General features: G+C 40.9%; 1 protein-coding gene across 1 annotated transcript in view; it reads right to left on the bottom strand.

Moving 5' to 3' along the window:
- The window catches only part of PCDH15 (protocadherin related 15), a 672916-nt gene that overhangs the window by 151455 nt on the left and 502153 nt on the right, over window positions 1-19308 (bottom strand). The window contains exon 20 of the mRNA XM_077821312.1: window positions 16728-16844. Within this exon, the coding sequence (XP_077677438.1) occupies window positions 16728-16844 (117 nt within the window). The remainder of the gene's footprint in view (window positions 1-16727; window positions 16845-19308) is intronic.

Below are 19308 nucleotides of genomic sequence, written 5' to 3'. Positions count from 1 at the left end.
CGGCCCTAGCAACTGGGCTTTAAAATTGCTATGAAGCCTCCATGAGTCCCAGAGCTCAGGCTCCAGCCCAAGCCCAAACATCTACAATTTCAATTTTACAGCCCTGCAGCCCAAGCCCTGCAAAGCCAAGTCAGCCGACACAGGACAGCCACAAGTGTTTAACAGCAGTGTAGACATGCCCCAACACCTGCTAGGTAAAACTGTTCATGAAGCCACTGAGTAAGCAATATGCATGGCAAGAGCAACACAAAACACCATTTTTCAGTTTTCCTCTCACTACAACTGCGTTAGGTACCACATTAAAAGTAAGCACTTACGAGCATTTGGGCCATCCATAGCATGCACCATTTCTAAAAGATGGCATAACCCAGTTTTGGGATGGGGGGTGGGGCGGTTGTCTTTTTTTTACACAGCCAAAACTCCTACTGCCCTCAGTAAGAACATTGTTTGAGAAAGGCATGCAGGACTGAGCTGGTTGTACCAAATTCCACACCACTTAAACCATGCAAGGAGGCTGTGGAGGGAGGCCAGGGGCAGAGCAGCCTGTGTACCTTTCAAATGGCCATGGGATGTTGATGATGGCAATAAAATAACATTAATCTCTTAGATAATGTTTTTCATATATATACAGTAGAACCTCATTTATCCAAGACTCCATTTTCTGGTTCTCCATATTAATCTAACAACCAGCCACCTGGAGCTAACAGCGGTGGGGCTCAGGCTGTGAGCCCTGCTCATGGTGGGGTTCCTACTGTCAGCTCCTGGGAGGGTTGACATCCCAAGCCTCGCCATGCACAGGGTTGACAGCTCAAGCCCCATGCCCATTCTCTAGTTTACTCAGAGTTTTGGATATTTGATCTGGAACGAGTAGATTCATAGATATTTAGATTCATAGATATTTAGGTCAGAAGGGACCATTATGATCATCTAGTCTGACCTCCTGCACAACGCAGGCCACAGAATTTCACCCACCACTCCTACAAAAAAAACCTCACACCTATATCTGTGCTATTGAGTACTTTACAAAGGAAGAAAAATATCATTACCCTCATTTTACAGATGAGAAACTGAGACATAGAAAGCTGGAGTGACTTGCCCAGGTCACACAGGAGGTCACTGGGTTTCATCTTTCAAGCTCCACTATAGTTCACCCATAAAGAACTGGAAAACCCCAGGTCTATAGGGATGGAATGGATTTTATTCCTGGGAAATAACATGGATAATGGCACAGGGAATGAATTGACTTGCTAACAGAATCCTGTTTTACTAAGTTATATTTTCAGACCAGAATTCACATGTGAAGTACTGTGCACGTTTATGACACTATATGCAAAATGAGAAATAAACAACAACAATAGTAGCTTAATGAATTATCTGCATCTATAGATGCTGGGCCAAAATCTGCCATGAATTACATCCTGTGAAGCATCACAGAATTTGAAATTTTATGGAGTTCCACCTACTTTCATTCAAAAGTCCTATTTTGGAGGGGGGGCGGTAATCAAATTTAAAAAATCTGAAAATGAATTTCTGCACTGGAACACGAAAACCGCAAAATTTCATGTTTTGAAATAAAATTCAACTTGACAAAGTTTTTGATAGGAAAATGGCCCAGAATTAAGTAGCGAACATTTTAGTGAAATTTTGCAAAACTAATATTCGCTATTTAAAATGAGAAAGAATATGTTCATTAGTCATTCAGTGACCGGATGTGTGCATACACATCGACTCCATGGGTGCTCTGGGGTAGCTTTGCAGATGAACTCTTCCCCCTCTCTCCATCCAGCCCTACCGCCTGCCGGTGGGCCCTGCTGATCATCTCCTGCTCCTCCCGCCCACCGTGATCATCTGTTCAGTGGCGGGCAGGAGGCACTGGAGGAGAGGGGGAGAAATGGGGGAGGGAAGGGTCGGGGGTGGGAAGAGACAGGGAGGGAGTTGGGGAAAGGGGTGAAGTGCGGGTGGGGCCTGGGACAGAGTAGGGGTCAAGTGCCCCCTGGAAACTCAGAGCCTCTGAATGTGTGTATTAAATCGGTAAAATGGGCAAAAGAAAGGACAAACTGCAGAGAGGAGTCAGCCAGAGATGCAGCCAGTAGGAACAGAAGCAGCCAAAGCAAGGATTGATGCACTAGGAGAGAGGAGTAAAATGGGGCCCAGGCAGGGCCACCCCTTCCACCAGCATCCTCCTGGACCCAGAATTCTGCAGGAGAGAACTCCTTCCTGGGATCACTAGGATCCAGGTGGTGCCTCCTTTCTCCCACTCCATGCAGAGCTTCACTCCACACCTGTCTGTTTAGATTGCAACACTTCCTCTTCAGGGTAGGAACCTTCTACTACTGTGTCCACACACTGCCCAGCACAATTGGGCCCCAATTCTTGGTTGGCCCTTAGGCATAACTGTAATAAACGTGAACGATAATATAGACGCTGGCCTGGACAAGAGATAGTGCAGAGCCACATGATCTTGTGACAGTTTTTTGGGGTGTCCAGGACTGTGGGTCACTGCTATTCTCCAGCCTCCAGTGAGAAGGAGTCTCTCATGTGGTAGCTGGATGTCAGCTCCCTGACACTGCCAGCTCTTCAGCCACTCAAGCACTCTTCTCTGGCCTCTGCCAGTCCCCAATTTGCTTTACAAATTAACACTTGGTGTACCCCAGTCCCTGAACACCTCAGAAGCATCCCCCTGTGGAGTCCAGCCCCTTCACTGAACACTCACAGTAATTACAAGTTTTGCTACTTGCCAGGAAAGAGCATACACACATCAGCTTGTTTGATTGAATTGAGTACCAACTCTAATAATAGCAACATAACACAGTAATCTATTTATAGTGAAAACTAGTATAAGTTTATTAAAAAGATTGTGAGAAATGATAATAACTAGTTACAAATAAAATAAAGTATAAAATGCTTCTCCTAAACCAAGACTTAACTATAACAAGCTAATCATGTCTAAAGCAATTTTTTACTTATGACCTTTCTTGCAACATTTCAACCGAGGGTGGTTGAGATCCTGTTTTCTCATGGGCATAACCATATTGCCCAGTTACCCCCTCAAGTGGTGGATAAAAGAGGTGTCCTGTTGCCTTCCTCTTATCCCCACACTCTCTTGATTTGGTCTCCACATCAGAATGACTCCCTGTGGCGTCCTTTCGAGAGTGCTAGCTCCAAAGTGTCTCCCATATTCCTGTTTGTTTCACATCTTTCCCTGCCCCCCAAATTGTTTTTCCTGTTGACTTTCACATGTAAATAGGGATGTCTTTGCGTTAGCTTTACAATGCTGAGTTTACACATGAACTGAGGCAGGTGATTCCACATCCCTTTGTCTGGCAAAAACACCTTGCCAATCCCGCCTACATACATACAGCTTCTAAAATATTACCCATACATGTATCATGCAATGATTAAGAGGATCAGTATGACATAAGCTTCCATTAGACATCTTACATGATCATTTATGGGTAAATACGGTGAAAGCAGTGTATTAGGTGTCATGAGTTTGTCAGACTTGATACGAGTGGCTGTTCCAGAACAGGGAACCCTTTGCCAGTTGGCATTTAGGAGTTCTTAGGGTCACAGACCCTACTGGAGGACTTGGGAAGGCACAATTTCTGCAGGAGAACTGTGCAGACTGCACCATCCTTTAGAATGGTCCAGTCTACTCCTCTCTTTGTGGCTGGTTAACTCTGCAGAAGAGTGCAGAGGAAGGTGGGGTCATGCCCCCACCTCTTAATCTTATGCTGCCCCTTTGGAGTATTGGATGTCTCCACTGCCACACCAAGGGAGCCATGTGGGCACTCAGCTGCAGCTGTGACAAGTCCTATGTAGATAACCTTCAATGGTGGGGAAGGAGGCTTCTTGTGTGCTCTCTTCCTCTCTAGGAGTCACATAAGGACATGTCACGATTTCGCCCTTTACTGCAAGGCATTTTTCAGATCTATCACTTGAGCTATTTTACTTATGAGCATACAGTTCAGCAGCATAGAGTCTGATCCTGAAAACTTTGGTTCACATGATAAAGAGTTTTCAGGATTGCTCCCATAATTATTCTAACAGTGCAATTTAAAGAATTAAAATTATACAAACTCGTAAATCCATGAGATAAAATTACTTAAGGAGGTACTTACGTATATAGTATATTTCCTTCAAACAAACTTTCCACTTACACTATCAAATCTAATAGCAATCCAATGTGTTTTCAAAGATCAAGAACTGACTGTTTCATAGGTTTTCACCCCAATTAAATATTCATAAACATTTTAATTTCCACTGATTGTCAAGAACTGTAAGAATGATAACTGATGATTTCATTAAGAGCTTGAACTGAGGAAAAAGTTCTCAATGTACTGCTTCACCAGATAAATCCATAAATGATTTCATACCCAAGATAAGGAAGCAATCTGATCTTTAAAATTAGTGTTCAATCTCCCTTTCCGGTAATGCACCCCATCAATACAGTATAACTAAAAAAAAAAGAGAGGGGATAACGGGAGAGTGTAGAAATGGATCATTACAGCTACTGCAGTGATAACCTGTATAGAACAGGCATGCTTATCAAAGGGGAAAAACAGCACCCCATAATATGTCAGCCTCATGAATATTTACTTATAAATAAAGCAAGCAAATTATGTTTGAGATTTATCAAAATTCTAATGGTTCAATTACACCCCCTGCTAATAAATTGTTACTGAATCACTATTTGGAGGCTTACGCATTTTGAGAAGATGGCCATAATTATCCGGCATCCTTGAGTGGCATTATGCCACTTAAATAAAACATGAGTTATCGGCATTAAATAAGAAAGAAATAAGCCTTTTTTCCCTCTCCAGAGAGGAACAAAGGTGTCCTTGAATAATTAAGATGTGTGTAAAGCCATCTGTGCAGACATACTAAACATTTTCACTTTGTCAATCACAAAGTACTAAGAAAACTCTTAGCAACCTCTGTTCACACCCCACCACACTCTCAATTAACTCTTTTAAAATACATGATTTGGCAAACATTTGTGAATCGCATTAAAGAGATCAGATTCAATGCTAGTCCTGATGAGCAGAATCTCCCCTCTCCTAAGAGTCAGCAAAAGCACCTAAGTGAGTTTTGATCACTGCAATTTTTGAGGCTGTGGGGCTCTCTGTTTGAGGTACTAGGACTGTCTGTTCCATGGTCCTGTCACATTCCATCCCTCTACTCCCACAATATCTTTTGAGTACAGATCCCTTTATCTTACTAGCGGAGACAGGAAAGAAGGGCTTGCTATGCCTACTTTCTTGGCCATGCAGTGGGTTTTTCTCATTTAGTATATGGTTTGGCCATAAGAATGGCCATATCGGGTCTTCCAACAATGGCCAATGCCAGGTGCCCCAGAGAGAATGAACAGAACAGATAATCATCAAGTGATCCATCTCCTGTCGCCCATTCCCGGCTTCTGTCAAACAGAGGCTAGGGACACCATCCCTGCCCATCTTGGCTAATAGCCATTGATGTACTGATCTAACATGAATTTATCTAGTTCTTTTTGGAACCCTGTTATAGACTTGGCCTTCACAACATCCTCTGGCAAAGAGTTCCACAGGTTAACTATGCGTTGTGTGAAAAAATACTTCCTTTTGTTGGTTTTAAACCTGCTGCCTATTAATTTCATTTGGTGACCCCTAGTTCTTGTGTTATAAGAAGGAGTAAATAACTTTCTTATTTACTTTCTCCACACCAGTCATGACTTTATAGGCCTCTACCATATCCCCCCCTTAGTCATCTCTTTTCCAAGCTGAAAAGTCCCAGTCATTTTTATCTCTCCCCATACAGAAGCCGTTCCATACCCCTAATCATTTTTGTTGCCCTTTTCTGAACCTTTTCCAAGTCCACAATATCTTTCTTGAGATGGGGAGGCCACATCTGTATGCTGTATTCAAGATGCGGGCTTACCATGGATTTATACAGAGGCAATATGAAATTTTCTGTCTTGTTATCTATCCTTTTCTTAATGATGCCCAACATTCTGTTTGTTTTTTTGACTGCTGCTGCTGCGCTGCACATTGAGTGGATGTTTTCAGAGAACTACCCACAGTGATGCCAAGATCTCTTTCTTGAGTTGTAACAGCTAATTTTTTGGCCTTCCTAGTTATATTTTTACACTTCGTTTGCCAGAGTTTATGCTCCTTTCTATTTTCCTCATTAGGATTTAACTTCCACTTTTTAAAGGATGACTTTTTGTATCTCACTGCTTCTTTTACTTTGTTGTTTAGGCATGGTGGCAGTTTTTCGGTTCTCTTACTATGTTTTTTAATTTGGGGAATACATTTAAGTTGAGCCTCTAGTATGGTGTCTTTAAAAAGTTTACATGCAGCTTGCAGGGATTTCACTTTTGGCGCCGTACCTTTTAATTTCTGGTAAACTAACCTCCTCATTTTTGTGTAGTCCCCTTTCTGAAATTAAATGCTACAGTGTTGGGCTGCTGTGGTGTTTTTCCCACCACAAGGATGTTAAATTTAATTATATTATGGTCACTATTACTAAGTGGGTCCAGCGATATTCACCTCTTGGGTCATATCTTGTGCTACATTTAGGACTAAATCAAGAATTGCCTCTCCTCTTGCGGGTTCCAAGACTATTTACTCCAAGAAGCAGTCATTTAAGGTGTCAAGAAACTTTATCTCTGTATCCCATCCTGAGGTGACATGTACCCAGTCAATATGGGGATACATGAAATCCCCTTTTATTACTGAGTTTTCTATTTTTATAGCCTTTCTAATCTCCCTGAGCATTTCACAGTCACTATCACCATCCTGGTCAGGTGGTCAGTAATTATATCCCTACTGTTATATTCTTTTTATTAGCGCATGGGATTACAATCCTTAGAGATTCTCTGGTATAGTTCATTTAAGATTTTTACTTCATTTGATTCTATGCTTTCTTTCACATAGACTGCACCTACCAGCACCACTTGTTTTGTCCTTCTGATATATATTGTATCCTGGTATTACTGTGTCCCATTGATTATGCTCATTCCACCAAGCTTCTATGATTCACATTATATCAATATCCTCATTTAATACAAGGCATACTAGTTCACCCATTTTATTACTGAGACTTCTAGCATTTGTATATAAGCACTTTAAAAACTTGTTACTTTTTAGCTGTCTGCCATTACATGATGTAATTGAATGGGACTCTTTTTCATTTGACTGTTTCTCATTAGATCCTACCTGTATTTTATCATTTTCCATCCTTTCCTTCTTACGAGGACACAGAGAACCTCCATTAATAAATCCTCCCCTAAGGAGGCTGTGGTAAAGAATAAATAAAAACATCAGGATTGGGTCTAATATGATTTACAAATCATGACTGTGGATGACATTATGTAGTCTCTCACTTCTGCAATACATGCACACGGTACTTTATGCATCTGCTCATGGGGATTGCTTGCAAAACATTTTTCTCTCTTTCACACTTCTTGGCCAGGATCAATATTCCATTCTACTATTGTTTGACTATTGTCTTGCAGTGTTGGATGCTTCTGGTCCCAATCTTGCCTCTGAAGTTTTTTTTTTTTTTCATTGTCCCTCTCCCTCTTCTGGTAAGGGTCCCAGAGGCCTTTTATCCTTGCCCTCCTCCTCTTTTCCTTTTACATCATATATCATCCACTCACATGGCTTCACCTATCATCTTACACTGAGTCACAAATCTTCTGCTCTGTTTCCCACAACCAATTCCACATTTCAGCATGCTTCCGAAATTTCCACCTGGATGGGTTGCCAATAGCTTAAACTTAACACGGCTTACACTGAACTCCTTATTTTTCCTCTGAAAATTTCTTCCCTTTCCCCTTTATCTGTCTCTGTTGACAAGGCTACAATGTTTTGTCACTTTGGCCTATACCCTGAGGGATCATTTTTGACACTTCCATGTCCTTCATCCAGATTGTGAGCAAAACCTGAGGCTTTTCTTGCTTGACATTTATGAGATCTGACCTTTTCTTTCTGTCCAAAAGGTAAACACTTTCATGCAGGATATTATCACATTCCACCTTAACTACTGCAACTACTGCTATTCCAGCCTCCTGGATGTCCACATTGCCCCACACCAATCCACTCGAAACACAACTAAACAAAACATGCCAATCTGACAGTATTCCTTTCCATTTCTCAATTGGGCCCTGATTCGCCACTGTATTACTCCAGTTTTACACCATTATACCCCCAACGGAGCTCTGCTGATATAAAACTGGTGTAACATAGTGGAAAATCAGGTTCCTTGTCTTCACTTTCCAGATCCTAGCAGACACTCCTTCCTACTTAACCACCCTTGTCTCTTACTGCATTGCCTTCTGCCTGTTTTGCTCAGCCTATGATGCCTCACATTTGACTGCTTTTCCAGTGCATGGAATACCATTCCTGAGTTGGTCTACCAGGCCATTGTCCTCTCCTCATTCAGGGCCTGATCCAACAAAAAATATATGAACTTCCTCCTTCAATGTATGTATACATCTGCTTAAATTTAAGCATGGGCATAATTTCTTTCCTGGATTGGAGTCTCAAATACCTACCTAAGACTCAGGTCTATTACAATTCCTTCAAAAAAAAAAAAAAAGAATTAAAGACTTTTGTATTTAGTTAAATTTATTTACTTGTATTAAAAATTAGAAATAATGGATGCTTAACATAAGTCTTTGGTGAGTAACCACAAAATCTTATTGCCATCATTCTTGTTGTCTGTCCTTCGCCTATTTAGCTCTTCCTACTCTTCTGATATCCTTTTTGTTGCATTATTTATGAAATTAGATTGTAAGCTTTTCAGGCAAGGGCCAAGTTTTATTAGTATAGTGAGATGCCACGCATACTTTTGGCATTATAAAATAATAAATAATAATTCCAAAACCAGATACTGTAATAGTTCAAAGATCAGATGTGCCAGTTATTTTCCAAACCATACTTGAAATAAAGTCTCTTTCCTTGGGCTCAGAAGGTTGCACAACCCTTCTCCCTGGGGCCAGTGATTCTGATTTGTAATCTCTCTAGCATGTAATATCTCTCATTGGCTCACGGATTGCACAGCCCTCCTTCTTGGAGATAGTAGTGTCTGTAGAGCTCCCCTCCCACAGAAGAGCTTCTCTCTTTCTGAGCACCTCCTGGCAACTGAACAGAGATAGCCTTTTATCAGATGGCTCAGGTGCTCATTATTCAATTAACTGTCTAGTTCACCTTAAATTAGCTTGTCACGTGTAAACTTGAGCTTGGACTCCCCTTAAAGGGGCCAGTAACCCTGTGAATAACTTTATTATATCACCCTCATCACTATAATACCTGAATGCAATGAGGGGATCTCATGAAGATAATGGGGAGTAACTAAGGACCTGATTTGATCTGCAAAACTTTTATTATGAGTGATATGTAAGGAGGAAAAAAATCCAGCTTGATTTTCACCCCAGGCTGACAGTTAGGAAATACTTCTTTCTTTCTTTCTTAACTTGTAAAATAGCAATATTTTAAAGCTTGGATACCTTAAATTAGATATGTCCTATATCCAATTTTTTTTCCTGCTATTCAATTATATTAATTATCTGCAATTCACACAGAATCACATTTAATATGGCATTGGTTACAATACAAACATGGAATCCCACCCTGACAGTTTAGAGTCACTTTTCACAGTAAAACTGCAGCTTAAGTGTTTTTTCCTGAAGTGATAAAACAGACTGATTTGTATTGCCCAATTAAGATCCAATTAGATGAAAAAAATACCAAAAAATTGATGAAGGTCACAGTGAAATCTTTATCCCCCTAAGACAAGTTTAAAGAAAGATTCTTTGTAATAGCAGAGAAAAGGTTATTTGTTGTATTTTTTCTATGATAGTCGTTCATTCATTACCCATCTGTCTTGTGACATCTCTTAATGTCAAAGCAGGCCCCAAAATACTAATGTGGAGGATAAAACAGCTAAGCAACTTTAATTCAATAGAAAAAATAAAAGCCAATTTGTTCTTTTCAATTTTCTCTGATTTTCTAAGTCAGGAAGTGGCTTAGTATTGTTAGTCATTAGTTGGAAGTAAAATATCAACTATCCAAAATGTATTAAATTGTTTTATTTTTAATAAGTAAGGAGAAAGAATTCCTCTTTAGACTTTAGCAAACCTTTATGGACTTTTTCTTTTCTTTTTTTCTGAGCATTAAGCTTAATCTTCAGCTTTTTTATAAAACAACAGTAAATTGCAAAATCCATTAATGGTAACTTTATTTTCTGTTCTAGTCTCTTTTTTTTCTGTTCTAGATTAATTAAAATAATTGTGCATAGAATTCTATTTATTTTCATAACAACCTATATGCATGCACTCAGAGAGAGAGAGAGGTTGTAATAGAAATATACATATATGTATACACATCATATATACACACATCTAAATAACGTGTATGTATTACTGTATATATATTGGTACCACATTAACTTTTAAAAATGCTATTAAATTACTTTCCCTTAATAAGTAAAGAAAAAAAATGGTCTTCAGATTTTGGCTAAATTTTTTGATTCATTTTCGCCCTTTTGAAGCTTAGTTTAAATTTCCACATATTTATATATATGCATACATACAGGGGCCAGCTATATATGGAATGGAATCCATATATACGGATTTAAGTTGAATCCTATGTGATTCTACCCAGTGATTTTGCTCTCTCTCTCTCTCTCTCTCACACACACACACACACACACACACACACTTTGGAATTTAGTGGGCAACTCCCCACCCCCAGAGCAGAGAGGACATTTAAATAAATATTAGAGAAAGCATTGTAAGGAAGGCGTACTGGGGAAAATTTTTGTTGGACGTTTTATATTATATTATCACAGACCTTTTTAGAGGTCACAGTCAAGATCTGGACTCCATTGTGCTAAATGTCATATAAACTCACATGATGTATGAAGTGTAGTTGCTGTGTTGGCCACAGGATATTAGAGAGACAAGGTGGGTGAGGTAATATCTTTTATTGGACTATGTAATGGTGGTTGGGTGTGTCTGCCGTCTTTAAACAGTTCTGGCCCTGGTATTGGGCAGTACCCCAGGTATTCTTCCCAGGAGGCAGTGCCCTCTTGGTCTGTTCTATCCCCAGATCTCTCGCTGGGCCTCTGAACAGCTCAGATCCCTTTCTCAAAGTTATCGCTGTCCAGTTGTAGGACATTTCCCTAGTGGCATATAGGGGGGACCAAGTCTGGCTACTACTCCAGGTCCCAGCCCAGGGACCCTAAGAATAGCAGCCATGTGCCACCGTGTTACTTTAATGAAACTGCTTTCAGTTCCCTGGGCCACTTCCCTGAGGCCCCAGCCTTCACTGATGCTTCACCCTTACGTCAGGGCTCTCCTATATTTAAGGCCCAGCAGCCAGCAAGAAGCTCTTTCTCACTTCTCTGGTCCCTGCCAGCACTGAGCTGTCCATGGTACTGCAGTTCCCTTTGGCCAGCCAGGAACACCATCTGCACTCCTCTGGTGCGAGCAAGGAACTGTCTCTTGTTCTGCATCTTCTTTTTATATGGCCCTCTTGGGCACTGATTGGCTAATCCTTGCAGCCTCTCTGATTATCTAGCCCTTTGTAGCCTCTCTTGGCTGCTCAGAGGACTTAGCTCCACTGCTCCTTTCCTGGGATGAATGTGGCAGGACCCTGAGGCTTTCAGCAGGGGATCTCCTGACCACCTCATCACAGACCAACTTCTGTGAGAGAGACAGAGCCATTCAGCATATTTGGAGTTGTATGTAGTGGTCAGAGGGTTATAGATGGTGAAACTGGTGAGGATAATATTTCATTTCTTTTCTACTTCCTGAGCAAATGCAAGAAACAAAACATTATCCCCAAAGGTCTCACCATCTATTACCTTCTGACCACTCCATACAATTCTAACTATGCTGAACAGCTCTGTCTCTTGCCAACAGAAGTTGGTCCAATGAAAGATTATTACCTCACCCATCTTGTCTCTCTAAAACTCATACAATGACATTTTCAATACTCAAAACATTGACAACAGTAGCTGTTGGAATTGGTTTCAGGACCTTCGGAGGGAGTGAACTACCTTGCCAAATCACCACTTTATCTATGGTCTGGTGATATATTACAGAATTCTTTTGTACATGTCTATTCATTAGAGCTGGTCAAAAATTTTCTATGGACAGTCTACGTTTCCATAGGAAAAGCAGATTTGCAAAAATCAAAACCTTTTCCTGGAATGTACCAATTTCATCTAAATTTTCATGGGAAATTATCAAAACTTCTCATTATGATAATGACAGTTAAATATTTATATTATTCTATTCTATGCTATTGTAACAGTCAAAATGATAAAGTTGAAACAAAATGATTCAATAAGATCAAAATGAAATATTTTGGAATATTCCTTTTTGTGAAAAAACTCAGAGATATATTGCCTTTTCATCAAAATTTGGGACAAAGTCAAATTTTGAAGTATCAGAATTTACCATAGGACAGAAAATCCATTTTTCATCCAGGTCTACTATTGATACAGTGGCTCCAAAATATCCTCTCTCCTGGCCTTGTCCACATAGTTCACTGGATTTACAGATAACTTGAAATGAATAAAACAAGAAGGGAATATGGCTAACATACTGGTGGAGGAGTCCTGATCCAGGGCCCATGGACTATGACCTAAGGAATTGATCAAGATTTGAGCTATGGCTGTGCAGGAGGCAAAGAAAATAATTGTAACATCCCTCATAGATAAAGCTAAGATTTTGTCATGGCTGTCTTTCGTAAAAATCACAGACAGGTCACAGGGAATAAACAAAAAATCATGGAAGCCCATGACTCCTCCCTGGGTCCAGCACCCACTCCTGCTGGGACTCTGGCATCCCCCTCACCATCCACAGTGGCTGAGAGAGCTGCCGCCCTACCCCCACCATGCATGGTGGCTCAAAGGGATTGCGGGCTGGGAGCTACGGGGTCCACCCTGATGCCCCTGTTGGCTGGGAGCTTCAGGTACCCTGGCAGCAGCTGGGAGCTGCAGAAGCCCCTGCAGTAACTGGGAGTTGCTGGGGCCCTGCCAACTGACAGCTCCAGCCCTGCCGCCCCAGGGATGAAGCAGAAATGTCATAGAAGTCTCTGGAAGTCACGGATTCTGTGATATTCATGACCTTCATGATATAATATTAGCCTTACTGTCACGTTATTGACTTGAACTGGGACCATATAGAACATGGTTGCAACCAAGTTCCTGTAGTGGCACCAAATCTTGTATAAAGGGGATCAAATAAGACAGGTTATGGTTTGCTGGTTATGGTTATGTGTGCTATCATTTTTGTAGTTAAAGTTTTGTAGTTAAAGTTATGAATATTGGCTCTATACTGTCTGTATTTCAAATTTACGCTATACTACTGGGTGACACCCCAGACAAGCAGGTGTCCACCTAGCCTGCTTGATGGCCCATTAAGGACCATCAGCTATACAACTGACCCACTGAGAGAAAGCAGACATGCCTTGTGATTCATGCCTACGGATAGAACTCTGAGGTTTTTCCAGGCCATGGGATGGACAGCTTGTCTTTGGGACAAAGAAAGAAAGATCACATGGTAAGAGAATATAAAAAGCTGCTGCAGCTCCTCCATCTTGTCTTCAATCCTGCTTCATACCTCTGCTAAACTGAAGCTTTGAACCAAGGACTGAAAGACCCATCCCAGCTGTGGATGTTCTTCAGAGACTTGATCTGAACTTGCAGTTTATTCTATCACTGCTGCAAGCCTGAACCAAGAACTTTGCCATTACTGTAGGGAATTGATTCCATTTAACCAGTTCTAACTCTCATCTATATCTTTTTCCTTTTACGAATAAACCTTTAGATTTTAGACTCTAAAGGATTGCCAACAGCTTGATTTGTGGGTAAGACCTGATTTGTATATTGACCTGGTCTGGGGCTTGGTGCTTTGGGATAGGAGAACCTTTTTTCTTTTACTGGGGTATTGGTTTTCATAACCATTCGTCCCCATAACAAGTGGCACTGGTGGTGATACTGAGAAACTGGAGTGTCTAAGGGAATTGCTTGTGTGACTTGTGGTTAGCCAATGGGGTAAAACCAAAGTCCTCTGTCTGGCTGGTTTGGTTTGCCTTGGTGTGCATAGAAACCCCAGCCTTGGGCTGTAACTGCCCTGCTTTAAGCAGTTTGTCCTGAATTGGCACTCTCTGTTGGGTCCCACCAGAACCAGCATTGTTACACCTTCATGACATAATCTTAGCCTTTCTCATAGCATACACAAGTCATACACAGTGGAACTGCTCCCAGTGGTGGATAATTTGGTTAATGCGAGACGACTAATTGTAAATCGAGTAGAGATTTTACATGTGAGGAATTTGCAGGTTACTTTGAGGATACCGTCTCTTGAACTGAGACAATTTGCTGAGTTCCTTAAGTGACAGGGAATTCCTGAGGGGACAAAATGGAGCCATCGCTGTTCAAGTTTCACCCAGCGTTGCTCACTGAGCTCCTTGAAATACTGTGTGTGCCTCATATTCCTCCTAACCTTCTACTGAAACTGCCAAACTTTGTAAGTTACAATAACATCCTTTGTAATGTGAACACCTGAACCACACACCTCACTAATGTCCTTAATACCAAATACACAGAATACCAAAGAGATACCTGATGACAACAAAGCTTCAAGCAATATCGACCTCAGCTGGAAATCTTAGAACACTAAAATAATTAAAGTTTCAGAATACCATCTTAGTAGAATTTTCAAAATGACTTGAAAACAAATGATGGGGGTGTGAGCAATCAGGATTAATTCCTCCTCAAATCACTGGATGTCTGATTAGGGCTAGAATGTGCATAGTCTTACTCCCCCAGGGCAGAGAACGGACACTGACCAGCCATTGTGTTCCCAGGCACACAAACTGGAGAAATCCATCTTGGACAGCAGTATTAGTCTCCACCGTCTTGAGTGTGCTCCTTCAGTTGAGCATGAGGACTAGCCAGCCCATCCTCCAGACAGATTAATGAGCTAAACTGTGTTACGTTAGGACCACCCAATTGGCTGGCCAGCCTGATTGTCTGAAGAAGCCAGCAGGACTGTTTTTAAGCTCAGCAGCAGCTGCAATTACTCATACCCCTGCCTTGTTTCCAGCCTTGCCATCCAGCTTTATTCTTGTCCTGTTCCAGTCCACTCCAGCCTTGCTTCCTCCTGCCTCTGGCTCCAACCCTGGGCTCAACACCTGGGTCCTGACCCCAACTCTGATCCTTGACTCCAGTCCCTAGCTCCCGACTCCTGCTCCAACCACTAGCCCCATTTGGGACACCACCAAAGAAAGCTATACGGGAAATAAGAGGGTGGGGCTATTGCCCTAATCCCCATCCACAATGGCTACCAGAGTTAGGCCGGCAAAGGGAAATGCACACTGACCTCTGTGAAAGGGCATAGCAAAAGCTGCTAAGATCTATGCTCCCCTATGTTAGAGGAGGCATTGCACCTGGCTAAGGCACAATGGGTCTGAGAATGGCTGCCAGTATTTAGCACCTCTTCAGCCTTTCCATGCAACCTCAAATCTTTCCCTGATGTTGTAAGATCCTTAGGAGACAGACTGTGTCTTTCTCTGTGTTCTGTATAGAGTTCAACACAGAAATGACATTAATGAAATAATACATAGTAATAATAAATAAATATTGATACTATTAACCTGAATTTTTATAGTACTCTCTTTACAGATCTTAAACATACAATGGGCCAGATCCTCAGCTGGTATAAATTATCCCAACTCAATTAACTTCAAAGGAGCTAGACTGATTAACATCAATTTTCCATTTTGTGTCTGGATTTTTTGCAAAGGGATAACACAGTCAGTACATATTAAATATGACTTATATAAGTATAGCCTTAGTATTTCAGCGCTTCTCAGTGTTAAAAAAAACTATGTACTGTATTTAATTATAACCGATTTATGTGGAACTCTGTCAAAATATTAGCATTAGCTTTTAATGTGCATTGCAAACACTCTCTAGAACACCACTCCTCGAGCATTTGGAGTGTTTCTTCTTCTCCTTAATATTCTAAACATTAACAATCAAAATTAAACCCTTCTGACAGACTATCTTTGGCTTTTGTTGTCCTCAGTGTATCATTTGGTCACCAGTGTTCATGAACCTCCTTGATTACACAAATAGATATTACCCATCAGAAAAGATAACAAGTCAAAAATGTGCATGGTTCTGTCAATCAAGAGCTTCACCAGGGAACAGTGATAAGAAACCAGTGGCAGAAATAAACTTTATCCCCAGATCAACCAAGCTCAGTTCAAATACTACATTTCCAAAAAGGGCTATTGATGAACTGTGCTGTTTTGTTGAACACTAGTATGTCACATAGACTGGAAACTCACAATGACTGCAAATCAAGGAAATGACAAGCTTGCAAAGTTGTGTTTTGTTTTCTTTTTAAGCCACAGAGCTGTTCCAAATGCAGGCAGTCATGGGTTTGCTTCCTGCCTATTCTTTTTATCATCTGTGCCATGAAGCCGGATAACTTCCCATCAAAAAGAAGCTGTATCGTTGATTTGTCAGCCCTGGGAAAAATCATTTGAAATGCAGCCTATGTCCATGATGACAAAGGACAGGCTGGGATAAAAAATTTATGCAAGCTACTGCTGTGCGAGACTCATAATAATCTCCTTTGTTGCTCAGAGGTTTAGGTCACATATGAGGGTTAAAGATTTTTCCCTCTTGGGTGAAGTGTATTAACAAAATCATTTGCTTACCGGAGGATCCTGATCTTCAGCTGAAACTGTAGTGATTACAGTGCCCTTGATTGCATCGGGAGCAACCAGTCCCCTGTAGAGAACTTTGCTAAATACTGGGGAGTAATCATTCATATCCTGCAAAATATAATTAAGAGTTTAGTTCTCAAGTTGAAACTAGACTATGGACCTATCCACAATTGTTCTTTCAAACTATACCCATTCACTCCCTTCCCATTAGAGAACCCATTTGCCACTGTCAGCCTTTCCATACTCTCAATTCTATTACTATCACACAAGCCTGGCACCCAAGAGGAAGATGCCAAATTTTCAATATAATATTATTGTGTGAGGGATCAACGTAAAGTAATTCTACTTCAGAAAACAGTCTGTCACCCAAGTAAATAAAGCTTCCAGGGACTGCAGAGATTCTTATGACATTTCAAGCAATGTCCCACAATATGTCTTTGTTAATTTTCTAAACTGGATGAGCTTGCTCTTTCTGAAAGTGCTTTTTACACTACATGTGACAGAATGACAAGAAAATACAGGACCAGCTTACTATAAATACTTTATGAGAGCCTAAATTATGATTTTCATAGTGACCTATGTATCGTGAAGGAAAAATTTATGTTAGACTCTTTGGGTTTTTTTTTTTTCAAGCAAAGGTACATTATATTGAGGAAGGCAGTAAAAAGAAAATAAAAATATAAAACAAAGTTCAACCATGCTCAGCTGAAGGACCATTAATAACTGCCCTATCAGGAGCCAAATACATTTCAAAGCTTCTCTCCAGCAATTCTGTAATTTGTTAATAGGAACAATCATTTACCTTGATTGTGTGATTTATCCTGAAATATGTACTACATAAACAACACAATCAGGATCAAGGCCCACTAAATTTAATTAAAAAAAATTAAATAAAACTAAACAAGTGCAACTTTAAACCACCGTTTTTATTTTTCATTTAACTTCTGTTTTCTGCTTTAAATCTATTTTCATAATTTGAATATATTAGTAACAGCTTTATATATTTTTACACTTGCAGAGAAAACAGATGAGTTAAACTCATTAAAAAATACATGTGCAACTTTTTAAATGACCAGAATCAAAGAGGGAGAGCATGGAGATGAGCACATTGTCTCAAATGCATAGGAAAAATGCCAACGTGTGAAGGACATGGTTTTAATTAGTCTGCAACTTTATTAACTCGTTTCGGAATTAATGGCAATAACTTGTACAGTGCAGCTCATCATTCCCTCCTCACTCATTTCCAGCTACTTGTGGAAGGTGGCCATCAGTCCCCCCACAAATCCACTACCCTCCCCTCACATAAGGGCTCAGGGGCTGAAAAAAGGGGATTGTTAGGAGCTTTGGTCCTATTCCCCAGCTGCTTTAGGGGATGCCTTCCCCCAGAGTGCACTTCCAGTTCCAGTTTTTCAGGGAGCCAGACCCCTAAAGAACAAATACCTGCACTGGACACCTGTCACTAGTTTGGCTGCCACTCCTCACTGCCCACCAGGTTCCCAAATACTTAATAATTCCCTCCCAAAACAAAAATATATCTGCTCCTTGATCTGGGAGCTGTACTCCATCATCCCTGAATAACTTAGGCACCAATTTATGAAAATTTTGGTGTGCAATTATCAACTTCCCTCTCCTGATGATAAATTCAGCTTTGTAAACCTACAGAGGCCTGATGGAATCCCACCACACTGTCCACTGTAGTATTTCAAACCAGTTTACAGTCTGCCCAAGGAAAAGGTCCTGGATCTGCTCTAAATCTCTCTGTGCCTTGATGATTAAGTCCTCCTGCCCCTTACAAAATTCCAAATAATTTTCACCCTGGTGTACAGTAATCATTTCAGCTGGCCATTTCTTGAATGCTCCTCTTACCAAGACAACTCAGGTGTGCCTCAGCACCAAAGGCCCAGCTGCAAACCTCTAGGGGAACTGGCTGCCCACCTATGGGCCCGTAGCTCCAAACATTGACTCTTCCCTTGCTCCTCATATAACACCCCATCATCCATATCAACTCAGAGTAGCCTCAATGATGAGGCCCAGCTGTGAACTTCCAGGGGGAACTGGCCACCTGCCTGTGGGCCAAATGCGAAATAGATCTCTATTGGCAGTCAGGGCATAAATAGATATATAAAGTCTCCCTGCTGGTCCACATGGGGCCCAATGGCTTTCAAGAGCCCGTCTAGCCAGTCCCCAGATCAGGTGATGCCTAACTCCCTTTTTTCCCCCCCTTGCCACCAAAAGGAGGGGAAACCATTAAAAGAGCCACACCCTCTTTCTTGTTGCTTGACCAGACAAACCCCTCCTCACCTTGAGGCTGTTGGGGGTTGAATTTTGCAAATTAAAACAGATCAGAATTCTTTACATTGGGTTATGGAGATAGAAATGGGTGCCTTCAAATTTGCTGACCTTTTGCAGCTGGGCATTTTACTTCATCTGACAATGTAAAATGGAGGACTAATTCACACAAACAAATCACATTTTTCTAAATACTTCAAAGTGATCCCAAGTTTGCCAAAAATTAAGGCTCTGCTTTACCTTGCCCCAAAAGACTCATGGTTGAATCTTTGTATTGTTGTGT

The sequence above is a fragment of the Eretmochelys imbricata genome, chromosome 7 (assembly GCF_965152235.1).
Source record: "Eretmochelys imbricata isolate rEreImb1 chromosome 7, rEreImb1.hap1, whole genome shotgun sequence".
NCBI lineage: Eukaryota > Metazoa > Chordata > Testudines > Cheloniidae > Eretmochelys > Eretmochelys imbricata.
This window is presented reverse-complemented; position numbering and strand designations above follow the sequence as displayed.